The sequence below is a fragment of the Crocodylus porosus genome, unplaced genomic scaffold, assembly GCF_001723895.1.
Source record: "Crocodylus porosus isolate Cpor-Errol unplaced genomic scaffold, CroPor_comp1, whole genome shotgun sequence".
Lineage (NCBI taxonomy): Eukaryota > Metazoa > Chordata > Crocodylia > Crocodylidae > Crocodylus > Crocodylus porosus.
This window is the reverse complement of record NW_017728919.1, coordinates 156,222-173,062: the sequence shown is the minus strand read 5'-3', so window position 1 is coordinate 173,062 and position 16,841 is coordinate 156,222. Positions and strand designations below refer to the sequence as shown.

General features: G+C 62.1%; 1 protein-coding gene across 1 annotated transcript; it reads right to left on the bottom strand.

Moving 5' to 3' along the window:
* Positions 1-3,256: 3,256 nt before the first annotated feature.
* FSTL3 (follistatin like 3) lies at positions 3,257-12,468 on the bottom strand. Its single transcript, XM_019538232.1, has 4 exons — positions 11,510-12,468; positions 8,374-8,589; positions 5,620-5,847; positions 3,257-5,070 (listed from the first exon to the last, which is right to left on the bottom strand). The coding sequence occupies exons 1-4, from the start codon at positions 11,856-11,858 to the stop codon at positions 5,018-5,020; spliced, it is 846 nt and encodes a 281-aa protein (XP_019393777.1). The 5' UTR covers positions 11,859-12,468; the 3' UTR covers positions 3,257-5,017.
* Between the last annotated feature and the right edge of the window lie 4,373 nt (positions 12,469-16,841).

Here is a 16,841-nt window from a genome sequence, read left to right as displayed (position 1 = left end):
CTGAGCTGTGCGGATGCTGCTTGGCGCCAGCAGCAGCAGGCTGGCACTGCCTATACTCCCTTGCCCACCAGGGAAGCCGGAGGGGAGGGGTCCAGCCTCATGCTCCCCATCCCCTCCCGTCTGCCCAAGGCCCACCAGAGTCCAGCCCATGGGCCAGGACTAGCGGTTGCAGAGGCTGTGCACAGGCTCCAGCAGCAACCCCAGCACCAGGGCAGTGGAAAACTGGGGTGTCCCAGACCCACCTGCCTGCCTGGGAGCAGCCAGGCCCTCCGCTCGGCTCGGCTCCCAGCCCCTGGGCTCTGACAGCAGCTCCAGCTGCTCCTCTGCCTCCTTTTAACCAGGTGCAGCAGGGCAGGGCACCTGCAGCCCGCAGGCCCTCCTTAACCCTTCCCTGCCCACTGCCCTGCCTCCCTCCCTCTTTCCGCCCAGCCACCCTGCTGCCCTTTCTATTGCTTTCTCCTTCACACCTGGGCACACACCTCTGGACAGGTTTCCCTTGGGCTGTTCTGCTGCAGCAGTGTTCCACCCCAGGGGCAGCTGCATTCTGGCGGGGGACAAACTAGCTGTCCCCCTCCTTCCCCCGGCCCTTGGAGAGGCTGGGAAGGGGGCACTGCGGTGCCTTGGGGTGGCGGCAGGGAATCTGCAATCCCCCCACCCCAGCCAGATGTGTAGGTGGGAGACGCCAGCAGCCGTCTGATGGTCCCGGCTGACAGGGACGAGGCCATCTGGGATCCAGCTGGGGTTTGGCTCTCGATCCCAGTGAGGTCACTGGCCGCCCTGCTGCAACGAAGGGCCCCACTGCAGATCGGCGGCGAGTCCCCTGCCAGGGCTGGGGCAGGGATGTGGGGGATATTACTCCCTCCCTCCTGCTCGAGCACCCTGCCTTCCCCTGGAGCCATGGGCATCCTAACCTCGCTCTCCGCATCCTGCCACATCTGGGCTCCGCTGCAGCCTGGCACCTCGCCGCTCACATGTAGCCCCTCTCTCGGCTCTGGGGCAGCAGCGGGTCCAGGACACGGGGGGGCTTGGGGCTCACTTCAGAGGGGCGCGGTGCTGACTGCAGGGAGAGCTTGAGGTATCACCCTTCTTGCCTTACCGTGCCTCAGTTTCCCCCTTCTAAACCCACGCGGCCCAGACCCGCCAAGTCTCATTCAAGCCCCCAGCTCCCATTCTTGGGGGGGGGCGTCCCAGTCCAGAGAGCACCACTGGGATGGACCCATCCACCCCCCCCGCGGCCACCTGCCAGCCCCACAGCCCCGCCAGAGCCGTGGAGGGCCCAGGGCACTGTCCAGCTGGCTGCAACACTGCCGTGTTTGCTGGAGTCTGAATCTGGGGGCTGTTCAGGGAGGAGGCGTCCCTAGCCACGGCAAGGCTGAACCCAGCCCCTTTCCATCAGATCAGTGCGCGGCCGTGGGTAAACCCTGCCTGGCTGTGCAGCCCCTCTGTGCAGCATCCGGCGGGCTCCGGGCCTTGTGGGGGGCAGAGATTTTGCAAAGGGTGGTGGTGCAGGGCGGGTGGATGCACATCGGGTCTCGATTAATGGCAGCTGTTGCTTTGTGCAATACCAACCCGCCGTGGCAGAGGCTGCTGTTGCTGCACTGAGAGGGGGCTTGGCTGGGGTGGAAGCCCCCCCTGCAAACTGCAACCAGCTGCTTTGCTGCAGCCTCCCAGGCACAAAAGCTGCAGGTGCTCGGGCAGCAGCCGGCTTCACCAGTCAGCCCGGAGGGGTGCCGTCCAGGAGGCGAGGAGGCAGGGGCTTCAGGGGGGAGTGCTGGTATTTGTGACCCCACTCAGAGCAGGCTTCCAGGCTGGGACGGGGTGGGGGGAGGCAGACGGCAGGTCTTGCCTGCGGAGCTGCGAGAGGCACCGTGGCGGAGGCGGCAGGCAGGTGCTCCCTGGCCAGGGTGGCCAGCGCGTGCTCACGGCAAGGGGCACCTTGTCACGGGAAGGCAACGTGGATGGAGGGGCAGGACACCTGGGTTTTGCTCCCAGCTCTCCGTGGAGGGCGCCGGCAGCTCAGATGGCAATCGCAGGGGAGCAGGGGTCACACACCCTCTGGTCTCACCTTGGCTGGGTCCTTCTCGCCCCCCCGCCGGGGTTTGCCAGTGGGCCCTTTAGGCGGGCTGTGGGACCGGCTGCCCGGGGCTGAGTGTACCTTGCTGGGAGCCAGCGCAGGGGCAAGGCTTCAGGGCTCCGGCCTGGGGATCCGGGGGGTCGCCTCTATGGCCGCGGGTCTGTCCCCTGCTCGACAGGCCACTCCAGAGGCCCCCCGGGTTGCTTTGGGCCTCGCGTCCATCGTGCCCAGACATGATGCCACGGGGCTTTGCCGTGAGTGAGGACCGGCGCACACAAGTACTTGTATCCGCCTACACAAACACACACGCACACGCACGCACGCAGCCTATGACCCAGCCGGCAGCAGCTGCAGACAGACGGATGCCTTTGCAAAGTGTCTGGGGCTTTGCCTTGCTGCCCCACTCCTCCCACCCAAGTTCTGGGCTGTTGTTTTAACCTAATCTCTGCCCCGGTCACGGCTTCGACAGCCGGGAGCTTGGGGGCAACACGTGGCTCTTCTTCCTCGGAAGCAGCCGCGGTGACCCCCAGTGACACGGCCCCCGCACGCCGCGGGAGAAACAGCTGCCCTTGATCTCCGTGGCCCGCTGCGCCGGAGGAGCGATGGGACCCACGGGGGGGCATGGACCCGTAGGTTTGGTCGGAGCGTGGCACAGACATCCCCATTTGACGTTATCCTCAGGCAGCCGCTTGAAACGAGTTCAGTGGGTCCCAGCCAATGTCCCAGGGGGCAAGAGCCCACAGAGCGCCCTGCCTCCCTCGGTGCAAGCTGCCCCTTGACCCGCTTGGCCGGCAGTCCCCGGGGGAGAAGCCAAGGTCATTAAGGAGGCGGGCGGACGAGTCTGCGGGTTGCTCTCTGCCTCTCATCCCCAGGGCCGTCCTTCAAACCAGAAGCAAGCGGCGGGGGGGGGACGACGTTTTGGGGAGAGGCCAGCCATGGAAAGCTCTGTGTCTCTGCCCGGCTGGAGTCCTGCGGCCAAGATTGAAGGTCTCTTTCTAAAAGATACCCTCCAGCGCAACCACAAATTGCCAGGAATTACCGGTTGAAATTCTCCAGCCCGGGCTAGGTAGGAGGTCAGATCCGTCGAGCCCCTCCGGGACTCCAGCTCTAGGTCTCTGCGGCCGCCTCCAGCCCGTTAGACTCGAGCGGAAGGAAAACGAAGATGCTTGACTCGTCTTATTCTTTTTTTAATGATAACCCAAAATGTACCATAGCCATAAAATGCCTCTACCAGTCTGGGATGGGAGAGGTCCGTGTTACGCTGCGCGGTTCTAACCGATGGGGACACAACCATACAAAAATAGAAAATAAGGGATTTTTAATATATATATATATATATTTTTATATATATCATATTTATATAAAGGCAAAAGTTCCCGGATTGCACAGTGTCAGAGGTGACGCGCTATGTACACAGCGGCGCAGGGGATGTACAAAATAAATACAGGAAAGTGGGGGGAGGCAGGTGTAGCAAGAAGCTGTGGGGCCAGTGTCCAGTTCGGACAGCAGGGAGGTCCATGCGGTGCTCAGCGATGAGGAGGGCAAGGCCCCGCTGTGCAGGACAGAAGGGTCCCTGCCCCAAAAGCGGGGCCGGGCAAGCCCTGGCAGTGGCATGGCCCGGGAGATAAGCCTTGCCCGCCGGTGCCCGGGGCAACCCGCCCAACTCCCTTGTTCCTGGGGTTGTTGCATGCAGCACTCAGCAGCCGGAGCGGGGCAAGGGTGGTACACAGGGAATACGGTCTGGGAGTGGGAACAACATCGAGTGACAGGCAGAGCCCGGGCCAAGCCCCTTCTAGGTGTAACGGGCTGGAGGGGGGATGATGGGCTTTGAGAGAGCGCGGAGTCGAAGCTCGTGTGAAGCACGCCACTAGCTACCGGCCAAGGGAGCCCAGCCGCCTGACGCCCCGCTCCCTGCCCAAAAATGCCACCCTGACTTTGGTCACCGTGCTCTGGACAAGCATCGGCAGCTGCAGTGGCGCGGACCAGCTGTGTCCAAGGACAGTCGCTGCCGAAAAAGAGGCCTGAACTAATCCCCTGATCCACGCACCATGGACCCCAGGCCCCAAAGTCAGATGGAGGAGATGGTGCAATGCTCTCAGCATGGGGCTCTGTCACCCCCGCCCCCAGCCGGGCGGTGCGACATCCGCAACAGCGATGAGCCTGCTGCAGCCTAGAGGGGGATCTCAGCTCAAGCAACAAAGGCTCCTGCATTTAGCCCCAAGGCTCCCAGGCTCCTTGCCTAGCCGACAGCCCAAGCCAGTGTGCCTGGCTGCACCCACTCTGCACAGCGCAGAGGCCTGGACAGTGCACGAAGCTGGGTCCCCTCCCCGTTTTATACTCTCTGCTTGCAAACCCAGCTCCAACAAGGGAACGTGGGTCACCCTCCCTCCCATCAGCCACCTGCTCCACGGGGAGGGGAGCACTGCAAGTCCCCCCATGCACTGAGCTGCAGGCAGGAAGTCTCTGCGGACACGGCACTAAGAGGGAAGACAAGTGAATAAATAAGCCCAGGTCTGTCGTCTAGGGGCGAATGTACAGCGTGGGCCCGAGTGGTGGTGGCAGCCAGTGTAGAAATGCCCCCATCCTGCTTCAAGTCCCCAGCAAAGAGGACCGATGGGACCAGACCGGGCCCACCTCGCCGGTCCTCTCTGCTTTCCATGGGGAGCAGAGCATAAATTAAAGCAACCCTGAGGCTGCTCTAACTTACGCCGGGGTCCAAGCTGCCTCAGCAGCGATGGGGAGACCCCCCTACTCCACGCCCTCCCACCTCTACACCCCGATGGCAGGAACGGAGCGACTGAGAGCCGGGGGGCGCATCGGCATAACATAAACAGCTATAAATAAGGATCTTTTATCTTAATAAATATTGGGTATATGGTTCGTACAATATACACATAATGCCCCTAGCTCCTGGGTTCAGCCTCTCGGCGCACAAGGAAAGTTTCACACGTAGTTTTCTTCAGCATCGTCCTCATCTGGGGAGTATTTAGGCACAGCTGGAAATGGAGCCAGAGAAGAGAGTAAGATGCCGGGAAGCACCGAGACAGGCTGTGGGCACAGGCAGCTCCAGGGCCTGGGGACAGCCGTGGGGGTCACTGGTATACTGGGGGGCAGGAGAAGAGGGGCCACAAGTCACCACCACCCGGCCTGGGGCTGGCTTTCCCCCAGGCCACAACGCGCCCGTTTTATACAGCGGCCGAGCTCCCGTATCCCCCAGACAGGCCCAGACTCATGGGAGACGCTGGTTTGATGCCGACCCTTCGCCACGGGCCTGCAATGCTGCCGTGCTGGCACCTGAGCTCTGGTGGGAACAGGCCCATTGCTCTGGCATGACATCCCCGCCTCCCCATGCTCAGCGAGAAGCAGAAATCGTGCTGGGTCAGCACTAAAATGAGAGGAGCAAAGAGCCTGGGAACCATTTATCACCCCCGACAGCGCTGGCTCCACCGCATCTCAATGCAAAGCCAGGTGCCATGGAAGGACCCGCTACGAACTGACCCCCCCAGCCAGGCCCCCATCTGTCCCGGCAGAGACGGGCGACTTACCCAAGCAGCTTCCGTAGTGACGGACGCCGATGGATCTGCCCAGGAAGCAGGTCGCCCGCCGCAGGTGGCAGGCGGAGGGGTAGGTGACGTTGTTGTTGCCGCACAGCGCGCGGTCCAGGCTGGTGGGCTCAGGGCAGGGGGCCGCCCGGCACATCACGCAGTGGGCACTGCCCGTCTGGTCCACCACGCAGGTGTGGGTCCCGGGACACACCACGCTGGAGCAGGACTCTGGAGGAGCAATCAGAGGCGGCCGATCAACTGGGAGGTCCGTCCTCGGGAGGCTGCTGGCACATCCGAAAGGGCAGCCTGGGCCGACTTCTGCTCTCAGGTGAACCAGCACTACACCGGAGTAACCAACACCCTACAAATAAACTGTTTCCCCTCTTCCTTTCCCCCACGCCACCCAGGACACAGCCTATATGGCTACTGCCTCTCTTCACCTGCAGAAGGCAGAGGACTAGGATGGGCGCTAGATCGGTGTTTCTCAACCCTTTTAGACTCCAGAGCTCCCCTGGTTAGACACTAGGACCCTCTGTTACCCAGCACAGCTGAGGGCAGGTGCCCTGAAAGCAGCTGGGAGCTCAAATACGCAGGCTGGGATGGGAAGGCATCAGCACAGCAATGCCAGGCCTCCGGCTTGAGACAGCGAAGGGCGCCGCATTGGGCTCTGGGGGCATTGGCTGCGCTGCGTAAGGATTTAGGGAAAGTGGCCGGCCAGACCCGAGCTCAGCTTGGCCCCGGAGGTGCCCAGAGCTACAGCAGCCGGAGGCGCATGGAGCACTCCCGCACCCCACCGCTGCCGCTGCAATGCTCTGGTCCCTTCACCCAAGCCATGCAATCCCCACCCGGTTTAATCAGCAAGGGCAGGGCACGGGCCAAGCCAAGCTGGAGCTGCACCTCCAGATGAAGGCAAAGGGCTGGGCTCCTCCTTGACTGGTCACGGGGCCGCCGGCCGGGCTGACACACACTTCCAGGGTGAATTTCTGCATGGACACCCCCGCCCGCAGCCTCCGTATTCGCACAGGCAGACAGGGGCACGGCCGGCGTGCGTCATTGCTGCCGGGTTGTTATAAACAGTCTTCTGCTGGGGTTTACAAACTCCAGCTCCTTTGTGCACTGGGTGGGGAGGTGGCTCCGCACACAAATTCCCAGCTCAGATTTCTGCCCCCGGATTGGACTCCGGAGGGGGCCCTGACAGGCAGGAATGTCAGACACGGGGGCTGGCAGAGCGAAGCCTAATGCCGCTGACAGCTCTTGGCAGGGGTGCCGTGTTTTGCTGGTCTGCCTTTTTTTAAAAAAAAAACAAAGAGAGAGCTTGATGCTTCCAAGTGACCTTTCATGAGCTGTTATTCTTCAAGCCAGGGGGTATGCAAGACCCACCGGACACTGGCGAGTATCTGAAGCTGCTACCGTACTATAAAATAACATCCCATCCCATTCTGCGCATCCTATGCTGGTAAATACAGAGTTCAGAGATGCTTAAAGACCCCTCCGTGGCTTTGGTGAGCCTGCGGCCGATGCCCCATGACCTCACCGCCACTCCTGTCATTTTTGGAGGACATGGATGTTTTCGCCTTGCTGTGCTGCCACCTGAATCTAAAAGGCACGGGGCAAAGGAGGCTTGAGCTTATGTCTTGGGTACTGCAGGCTGTCTGGGGTCAATACTATACCCTATGCAATGCACAGTGGTGTCCAAAGAGATATGTTGCCATGCTCTGGTGAAGACCTGCCTCGCCTCACCTCAGAGCTGGCTGCATCTCCAGGACGGGTAGTACAGCCATATCTCAGTGTCCAGATCTCTCTGGGATGCTTTGAGTTGAAAGAAGCCCGCAGCCTGCCAGCCCATCTCAGCCTGGGGGAATGCACCCGACACCCCGAAGCCCATTTGGGTTTGTCCCTTACCCAGCTCACAGCGTAGCACCCCGGAGGCCAGTTCCCCGCTGAGAGCAGACAGCAGGAGCCCCAGGAACTCCCCCCCAACCTTGTCTCTTTGTCTTTCTCCAGCAGAAATCTTAACTTAACAGGCAACTTTCTTCCTTCTTCATCCCTCCCCTCCTCCCCCGTCTCTGGAGCCGCATCTGATGGAGCACAGCCGGTATAAATGATCGGTGCTCCGAACTCCAGCCGCTCGCACCAGCTGGGGACCTGCTCCCCTGCTCTGGGAGGCTCTGCACAACCCCGAGAGTCCCCCCCGCACCCTAAGCCCAATCCTCGGCTTATCTGCACTCGCACTCCTGTAACTGTGATGCTGCTGCCAGGAGAGCAAGAGAAAAGCCATGAGGGCAGCATTTCAGCAGCTACTCCACTGAGGGCTGAAAGCCTCGGGGTTACAGCCTGTCACCTTGATCTGTGCTGGACAAAGCAGGCCCAGCGGGAACAAGCTTTGCACAGAGAGGAGAACAAGCAGGCTGCTCAGTGTCACACGCGTCTGGCTTTTACCAGCCACTTGGGAGGTCCGCGGAGGGTGCCAGAGACCTACAGGCCTGCTGCTTCTCTCCGGCTCTACTCCTGGCTTGCTCACAGCTCAGGGACCCCCAGGTCCGGGCACCAGGGACTGTACTAGTGGCACATCTAGTGGATATATAGCTGCCCCGGTGGAAGGGGTTGGCTGCTCGCAGGGAATTCCCAGCGTGAGAGGAGCGGGGCACTGGCATGGACTCACGTGCCCTGACCGGGGAAGGCACCATGCCCCAGAGCTTGGAGGGTGCCACAAAACCCAGTGGCGTGCTGGGAGAGCCCGGGCGCCCCACGTACTTTTGCATTTTCCCTGGTACATCACTTCCAGGTCGGGGTGGTCTCTGCACTTGGCCGTCAGCAGCTCGCACTCGTCCCGGTAGGTGTAGCCATCGGAGCCGCACACCTGCAGCTTCCTGGGCAGGCGGGAGCAGTCGGGGGCGCAGGTGCACTGCGGGCGGCCGTGCTTCATCTTGCAGACCTTGCCGGGGCCACACACCACCCCCTCGCAGGACTCTGGGGACAAGAGAGGGGTCACTCCCACGCCAGCAAGGCTCCTCCAGGCAGCTCGGGATGGCCCCCGCCAACCAAGCTGCAAGCTGGCCCGCTGGGCCAGGACGGATCTGGCTCTAGGGGCGATGCTGCTCCAGCTACTGCTGGTCCGTCTCTGCCGACGGCAGGCACAGCACCGAGGGCAACCCCAGCTGACCTCCCAGGCACACGGCCGACTCCATCACTGCCCGGCACAGCACGCCAAGGTGCCCCGCCGGGTCACCCAGCTCAGCCTGTGCAAATGATGTCCCCTGAGGCCCATCCGGCTTGAGGCTGCCAGCTGCACCAGCCGCACAGCTGGCCCGGGCCTCCAAAGGCCAGCAGGCTTCCTTTCCTTCTCATGCAATGGAAAATCCTCAGCAGCCAGCGCCCGGGACCCTCCCACCCGCCTGGCCTTTGCGATCAACACGTCCCCTCCGTCAGACAATGCCGGGGCCTGTTCTGCAGCAGGACTCCGTGACTCGGGGCCGGAGCTTGCGGAGACCCCGTCTGGGCTGCCCGGGGGGGGCCGGGCGGGGGGAGGCCGAGACAGACAGCGGCATTGTTGCGTGGGGTCGCACCCCGGCAGGCATCTGTCTGGGTTCAAAGGGCCCCTTGAGCTGGTGTGCGTGCGTGACGGGCGCAGGAATTTCCCCCGAGCGGGGGAGAGCGCTGGGAACCGAGCCTGGCGCGGGTCACGGGCTGGCGACCGCCGCGGGAGGGCTCAGGAGACGGGGGCCGCTGGGTGGGAGAGAAACCCCCTGGCACAAGACCAACCACTGACCCCGCCTGATCCCGGAGGGGATGCGGAAGCATCTGTATTGCAGCTGGAGCTGGGGCTGGCGTGGTGGGTCCCTGGATCTCTTCAGGGGGGGGCGTGGGGCATCCCCGTGCCCCAGGCACCAGGCGGGATGGTCCCAGAAGGGTCCGTGCCAGGGCTTGCTTGCAGGCAGGGGGAAGAGGCAAGCCGAGGGGGGGCCCCATTCATTGCACCGCTGACTCGTGGCCTGGGCACGTGTCCTGCGGGAGCTGGAGGCACGTGTCCCCGCTCGTCTCCCCAAGCTTTGACCTGGCTGTGGAGCTGGAGCAGGATGTGTCGTGCCCGTAGCGGAGGCCTGCCATAGCCTGGAGTAACCTCTTCCCAGCAGGAACCAGAGCACAAGAGAGGTCATCTCTGCTGCTCTTTGCCAAGGCCTCTGGCTCATGCCCCAGCAGCCCGGGGAGTGCATGGCACTAGTACTGCCTGAATGGGGTAGAGGGGAGCGGTTGTTCCTCCTCTGGCTTTAGGTTGGCCCTGATCCCCACTCTGAGACCCCCCACCCCACTGGAGACAGCTGGGTGCAGGGCACCATGCAAAGGTCCAGCAGATCTTTGATGGGAACCAGCTGATGCTGCGGCCAAGGCTGGGCTGGTCCCGAGCCCTCAGCTGATCTGTGCTCCGGTCCCCGCCCCGTGGCAGGAGCCCAGGCCATTCGGGCCAGTTTGGGCACAGGCAGCCGGGTCCAAGCGGGCTTCTCTCACGGCATCAGGCTCCGGCCGCGCGCGCCCGAGTCTCTCATCAGCCTGCAGCCAGCCCTCTCTCCTCCCGTATCCTCTGCGCGCTGATCTGGCTCAGTACTGCCGATCCCAGCCATCACGCCTGTCCCAGCAAGAACGGCCCCGAGGCCTGATCCTGCACGGCCCTGAGTTCCCAGGCCTCTGCTGCCTTCCCTCTTCTCTTCCCTTCCCCATTGCTGCTTACTACTCGGCACCAAGCTGTGCCGGTGCCCTGGGGATCAGGACCGGGCTCCAGCTCCTAATCCTCCAGCCCGGCCTGGTCTCTATTAGGGCTCTGAAGTCAGGAGGGTAGGGCTGGCTTCCGCCCCACTCCTCCCCTTTGCGTTGTTTTGACTCCTCTGCCCTTCCTGGAAGCTTTTCAAGGCTGAGTTAGAGCCCGGGAGACTGCAGGGTCTAGGCTGGAGCTGAAGGGCAGCGCAGGGAGACTGGCGGGCTGCGAATTGGCTCGTTTCCTACGGCCTGACCCTCCAAGCCCACACCCTTCCTACTGGGTCAGCAGGTCCTTGGGCCTGTCCTCACATGGCCATGCAAGTGTGGTGGGAGGACCTGAGCAGCTGGCTACCTCTGCCACATCTGGACGGCTCGGCACGCACAGCTGGAGCCTCTCTGCTCTGGGAAGGCGCCCGTTATATAAAGACGCTTTTGCAAAAAATAAAAAATTAAAAAGCCACGGAGATGTTGAAAGAGGAAAGGGGAGGGGAAGCTCCCCACGGAGGGAACCTCTGGAAGGACGGACTACCCGGGAACAGGCCCCGGGCGCTCACTGGCTCCATGCCCTCTCCGACCGTAGGCTGTCTGGCCAAGAGTCGTGCCCTATGTCTCCAGTGGGCAGGGGGAAGCCAGGGATGAACTTTCTCTCCCCCATACAGGGCTGGCACTGCATGGCCCATCCCGCTCCATTGCTCTTGGATCCGGGGTGGGGACTGAGACGGGGCTGGGGAGAAACCCCAGACCCCCAAATCCATTTGCGACAAGCTCTGAGACAGCTGCGCTGTGCAATACAGATCATTTCGGACTCCCTTTTGCACCCACGCTGCCTGGCACGGTGCAGGTCTCCTAGGGTGGTGGACGTCTCGCACGGGGATTCCTGCCTGGCCACACCAACCTCTCCCGAGACCTGACACGGCCAAATCCGAACCCAAACCTCCGAGCCCAGGAGCTGCTTGGGGCCCAGAGGCTGTGATGAGGCTCTGACCCCTTGCAGCCCATGAGCCTGTGATACCGGGCTAATGCAAATAGGCATCAATCAAGCACACGATGCCAGGGTCTAGGGGCACCTGGGCTCTTACAGGCCCTTGCTGGGATCAGTGCCACCGGGCCCATGCGTCCTATCAGCTGGCGCCTGTACCTTTGCACGGATGGCAGGTCACAAGTCCCAGGAAGCCCAGGAGGCTGATCTTGTTGCCTGGGTAGGTGTAGTTGGACCAGGCCACATCCACGTTGCCATTGCTGCAGCACTCCTCCCAGGTCACGCCCGTCCGGAGGATCATGGTGCATTTGGCTTCCTTCCCCTGCTGCAGCCAGCAGATCCCCCCTGCGTGGAGGAAGCAGGACATGAGATCCAGGCTCGGGAGCCGGCGGCTTTCAGACGCAGCAAGGGTTAAGCACCAGGAAGCCAATGCAAAACTAAAACGGGGCCTTTGCACGCATGCCGCCCTGTGCCCCCCTGACGCTGCTCCGTGTGCAGGGCTTTGCATAGAGGCATGGATCCTGCACGCTGCCCCAGCTTGGGGAACGGGGCTCTTTCAAGTGTACAGACTGGGTTTGCAAGTGCCCAGCTGTCTGCAAACTACAGCATTGAAGAGAGGACACCCCCCACCCCCAACTCCTTCGCTCCCACTTCTGGGGTCCTCTGGAGCCCACTGACCCTCGCAGATCTCAGGGATTAAGCTCTGAAAACCAGACCCCAGGGTTATGGGGCGGGGGAGCGGCATTACAAGGATTAGCACCCAGAGTCAGCATTGGCTGTTCCCAACCCTGCTGCTATCTTCCCGTGGGTTGGGCACTACAGATGGGCCCCGGATTGTGAGCACCACTAGGTGAGACAGAGCCACCGACACCCAGCGGGCAGAAATCAGGAGGATCTTAGGGGAAAAAAAAAAACCCCCGACGAGCCTTTTCAAACCCTAGTAACTTCGTAACAGGCGGAGATTCAACCTGAGGAACTAAAAAGAAAGCAGGGATCATTTGCACGGGCTAGCAGGGGGAATCTCATACCCACCCTGGCAACACAACGTGCTTGCAAATGAACCCAGTTTGAACCATGCCACGATATCATCCCACCACTGCCGGGGACCCAGAGCACGGCGTGGCCCGCTGCGGTCCGGGAGCAGACGTGTGCCGTGCTGTGCCACGCCGGCTTGGTGATCCATCCATGCATCCCCGCAGCCCGCCGAGCCATGCTCTGAGCAGACGGCACTTGACGCTGGGCCCCTGGGACGCGGCCAGGCCACTGGCATGCGCTCCGGCTGCGTCAAAAGCCCGTTTGTTCCTTAATCTCATGAGTGAGTCTTTTTTTTTTCCTTCCTCCCCTTTCTGTGAGTGATTCCTTTGCCATTTCCGTCTTGGAGAAGTGGCCTCTTCTGACGCTGGCGGGTCTGTTTTCTCATCGGCTCTATCCAGGGTTTGGGGGCCGGAGCTGCCTCCGGCAGCAGAGATCAGGGCCCTGCGCTAAGCGCCCTTGCTTGGGTGGCGGTGGGGCTTGGCTGCAGGAGGTTCGCAGGGAGCCACGGCCGGGCCTCCAGCGGAGCAGATAATAACGGGCTCTGTGTCTGAGCCGCCAGCCACCGGGATGCCCTGTCGCTAACCTGGGCAGAGAGGCTCTCGCAGCTCCCCCGGCTGCTGCCGGGCAGCGACAATCCACGCGGGACGTGTCCAGGGACCCCCGGCTCCTTCCCCATCCTCACTGGGGCTGCAATGAGATAGTTTCGCCCCCCCGCGCTTCTCCTCGCAGCCCTTCCTCACAGCCCCGCAGGGGGGATTTAGCTCTTAAGCGCTGCCCTTTGCATATCCCCCGTGCTGCAGGAGAACAAGCAAGCCAATTCCCACAGCAGCCCCCGGGCGCTGACCGGACCTGCCCTGCCCAGCTCAGAGAAGCTGAAAGAGGGCAAGGCAAGGGCTTGTCTTTATGCGGGACTTGCCCCCGCAGGCACTCCTACCCCAGTGCAAGCCTGGCTGGTCCCAGCGGGCTTTAAGCCCCCTCCCAGAGGTGCTATCCTAAAACAGGTAGGTGCTCTGGGGGAGACCTCATTGCAATGCAAACCAGAGGATATACCATCAGCGTTTGCTCAGGTCAATGCACCATCAGAGGCTTGCCCTGGCTGTCCCGTTTGTCCAGCTGCCAGGGGGAAAACCCAGGAGTTTTGATCCAACCACTCAGCAGCACTGCTCCCCCCACCATTGCCCTCTGCTCCAGTCAGGACGCTTCCTGGCTCTTAGGAGCAAGGGAGCATTTGTTAAGGGGGTCCGTGGGGCCACGCGCTGCCCTGTTACACCGGACAAACCCAAGTGGAGTCACTCCACGATGGACCGCCATCTAAATCCAACCCGCAGCTGGCGCGAGTGCCTTTTACAGCAGTAATAGGTGTAGCCTGGACATTGCGGTGCCTGGAAGCCCCTGGGGAACGGGGCAGCCTGGTCATGCCGCCCATGCCCCACGCGAGGCGACACGCAGACAGACAGGACCCAAACCCCCGAATTCAGGAGAGGGATGGCAGCGGTGCCGGCCAAAGTCCAGGCCTGCTGCTTCTTCTCTGGCCTGTTATAAAAGGACCAGGGGGCAGATTCCAGCCCAGCCTCCCCCGGCGAAAAGCCCTTTGGGTGCAGAGGGTTTGTCCAGGGTGATGGGTCATGCTGGGCCCCAGCCAGTGAAGTGCTGAGCTCTCTCACTGAAGCAAACCCAAGTGGCAAGACCCCAGGATTAAGCCCCGTGCGTATGCGGCTTCTCCCCACCGGCTCTCCCCCAGGCTGGTGCTGCCGGGTGTCCGGCCTGAAAGCCGTGCACCCTTCTCACGGCACCTACCTCCCGCCCAGCTCAGTCAGGCTTCCCCCATTATCACCACAGGCCAAATCCTGGATGCTCTGCCCTGAAGCTGATGCATCCCTGTCCTGACCCACCCCCTTCGAAGTCCGGACACTAGAACCACCATGACGGGCACCTTGGAAAAATGGGCAAATCAGTTCCAGGGATTAATCCCAATTACCCAAAGCCGCCCTGAGCCTGGGTCATCTCAGGACCAGAGAAAGGCCCCAGCTACAAAACACAGTGGGAAATGCCAGTGCCGGGATGGGAAGGGGAAGGATCCCCACCCCACCGAGTGCTCAGTGAAGCAACCTCCTGCCAGTGGGGTTGAACCCCAGCCCTGCGGGGAGCACAATGCCGAGATCATCACGGAGGCTCAGACACCTCCAAACGCAGATCGTGTCGAATCTCCTACATCAGCAGAGCAGTTCTAGGACTAAAGAAGAAAAATTGTCCAGCTGACGACATCATTTGCAAGTGAGAAGCTGGCCTGTTCCTCCGGACTGGGCTGAGCTCTCGACGGTCTGAGACACCACACTGCTTGGGGATACTTCTCTGTGAAACGTTATTATTCACGGTGGCTATGGCCGTGCTAATGAAGGATATTGCCCAGGATAACAAACTCCTGCAGGTATGCCCCTGCCTAGCTGCCACGCTATCTAGGTGTCTTTATATCCCTCCAGTAGTAGTGGCCTTAGGGGAGGGCAAACCGGGCAACCGCCTGGGGCCCCGCACTTTAGGGTCCCCAAAATTTTGCAGCAAAAGTCCGACTTGCTTATAGGCCATCAAAATGACACCTCTAAGGGCCCCGAAACGACTCTCTTGCCCAGGGCCGCAACAACCCTAAGGCCACCGCTGCCTTTGGCGGCCAGCGCCTTCAAGGCATCCCAAAGCACTTAGCCTAGAAGGTCTCTGGCCAGCGACGCTTCCAGGGATCACCCGCTGAAATGCAGCTGCCTCTAGGGAGGAACTCAGGAAGCATTTAATGGGGGCACGACCGTGTTGAACACAGCCGCCCAGGCAAGCGAGGAAAGGAGATCCAGCGCCTCGCAAGGACGGAATAATCCGTGGACCTACAGCTAACAGAGCAGCCCCCAGCCTTCAAAGCGCTCCACCTCGCCACCCTGGTTAGGAGCTGAGGGCAACCCGGGGTGAAGCGAGGTGCCCGCGGCCACAAAGAAGCCAGTTGCGGAGCTGGGACTCCCACATCCCAGGCCCTTTCCTTTACAGCAAAAAGCCAATTAACCACCTGCCCGCGCAGCGCTCAGAGAGCCTCCAACTCCATTGAGCTCATCAGCGGCTCAGGCCATATCAGTAGCAAATCCTCCTGATTTCAGCGAGGGACTGAGCGACCCCTGCTCCTGCAGCTGGCTCACCCCAGAGCCCCTGCCGCGCCGGGTCTAAGCCGCAGCCATTTCATTCATGTTTTACTAGTCCCGGAGGCACTGCGAGGGCAATGCGGAGGAGCGGTCTTACGGTCCAAGCATGGCCCTCAACTACCCGGCCAAGTGCAGCCGTGACCCAGGCTTCTTGCACGACCCCAGGTGCAGTGCCTCAGTTTCCCTGCGCTACAAATCATTAGTGTTTCCACGTCCCTCGGGCATGCAGACGATGGGGATCAAGTCAAGAGCATGGAAACCGGAGGATGAGCCGCGGAAGAAGCTAAAGCTGCCTGGTGGGAGCCGGGTTTTATCTCAGGCAGAGCGAAACCGCAGTGGAAACTTGGAGGCTCTCAACTGCTGCCGGGATGACGGGCGGCTGCGGAGTCTGGGACACGCTGGGCTGGAGACGGGCATTGCCCAATATCGGGGCAAGCCCCCAGCGGGAGCGCAAAGCGCTGGAAAGGTTAGCTCCACCTGAGCTTGACTGCTGAGTGCTACGGACCGGGCTTCAGTTCCTTATAACGATGGGAGGGGGTTATTCTCCATTAGCTTGCACCTCACCTAGTCCTGCACGGCAGTCCAAGGGGGCCAAACGCCACCGGATCGGCGCTCTGCACCCTCCGGGGCCGCACTGTGCCCGGGGTGACTGCACCGAGGCAAGCAGGAGGCTCCGGGGGCTCTGCCTCCAGCCCAATAAAAGGCACTCGGCCTTCCAGCTGCATTTCTCATGCTCCCGCGGTCCTCGGCACGGGGATCCGGCTGGGCGCTGAGATCTCAGTGCGAAGTGCCACTACTCAGCCCCCCAGGGGCTTTACGGGGGGACCGGGGGACACTCTTCCCCGAGGGAGCTTGGCGAGCAAGATCCGCAGCGGCCTAAGGGGCCCGGGGGCTCCCTGCGCTCAGGACCCCTCGGCTCTTTCTCTCCCAGCTGGGACTTCCCCCGCTGCTCAGGCTAAGGACGGCGGCCGCCACCTCCCAGCAAAGTGTTGCTGGCCTTAAATCGCACGAGCCCGGGGGGAGTCGCTCGGGCGCCCTGCAGAGCAAGCGGGGCGGGCAGGAAATTACTACCAAGGAGGCTCAGCACTGGGCAGGATCCAGCCGGGAGCGAGGCACAGGCACGAACACACACCCGGCCGTGCCAGCGCCGGAGGCCCCCGGGAAGCAGCGGCGCCCCCCGCACCAGGCGCTCGGGGGCCGGGGCCCAGGCCTGCAGAGCCAAGGGCCCGGGGGGCGCGGGGAGGGAGAGCCCTGACCGCAGCCGGGCTGCCCGGCGCGCC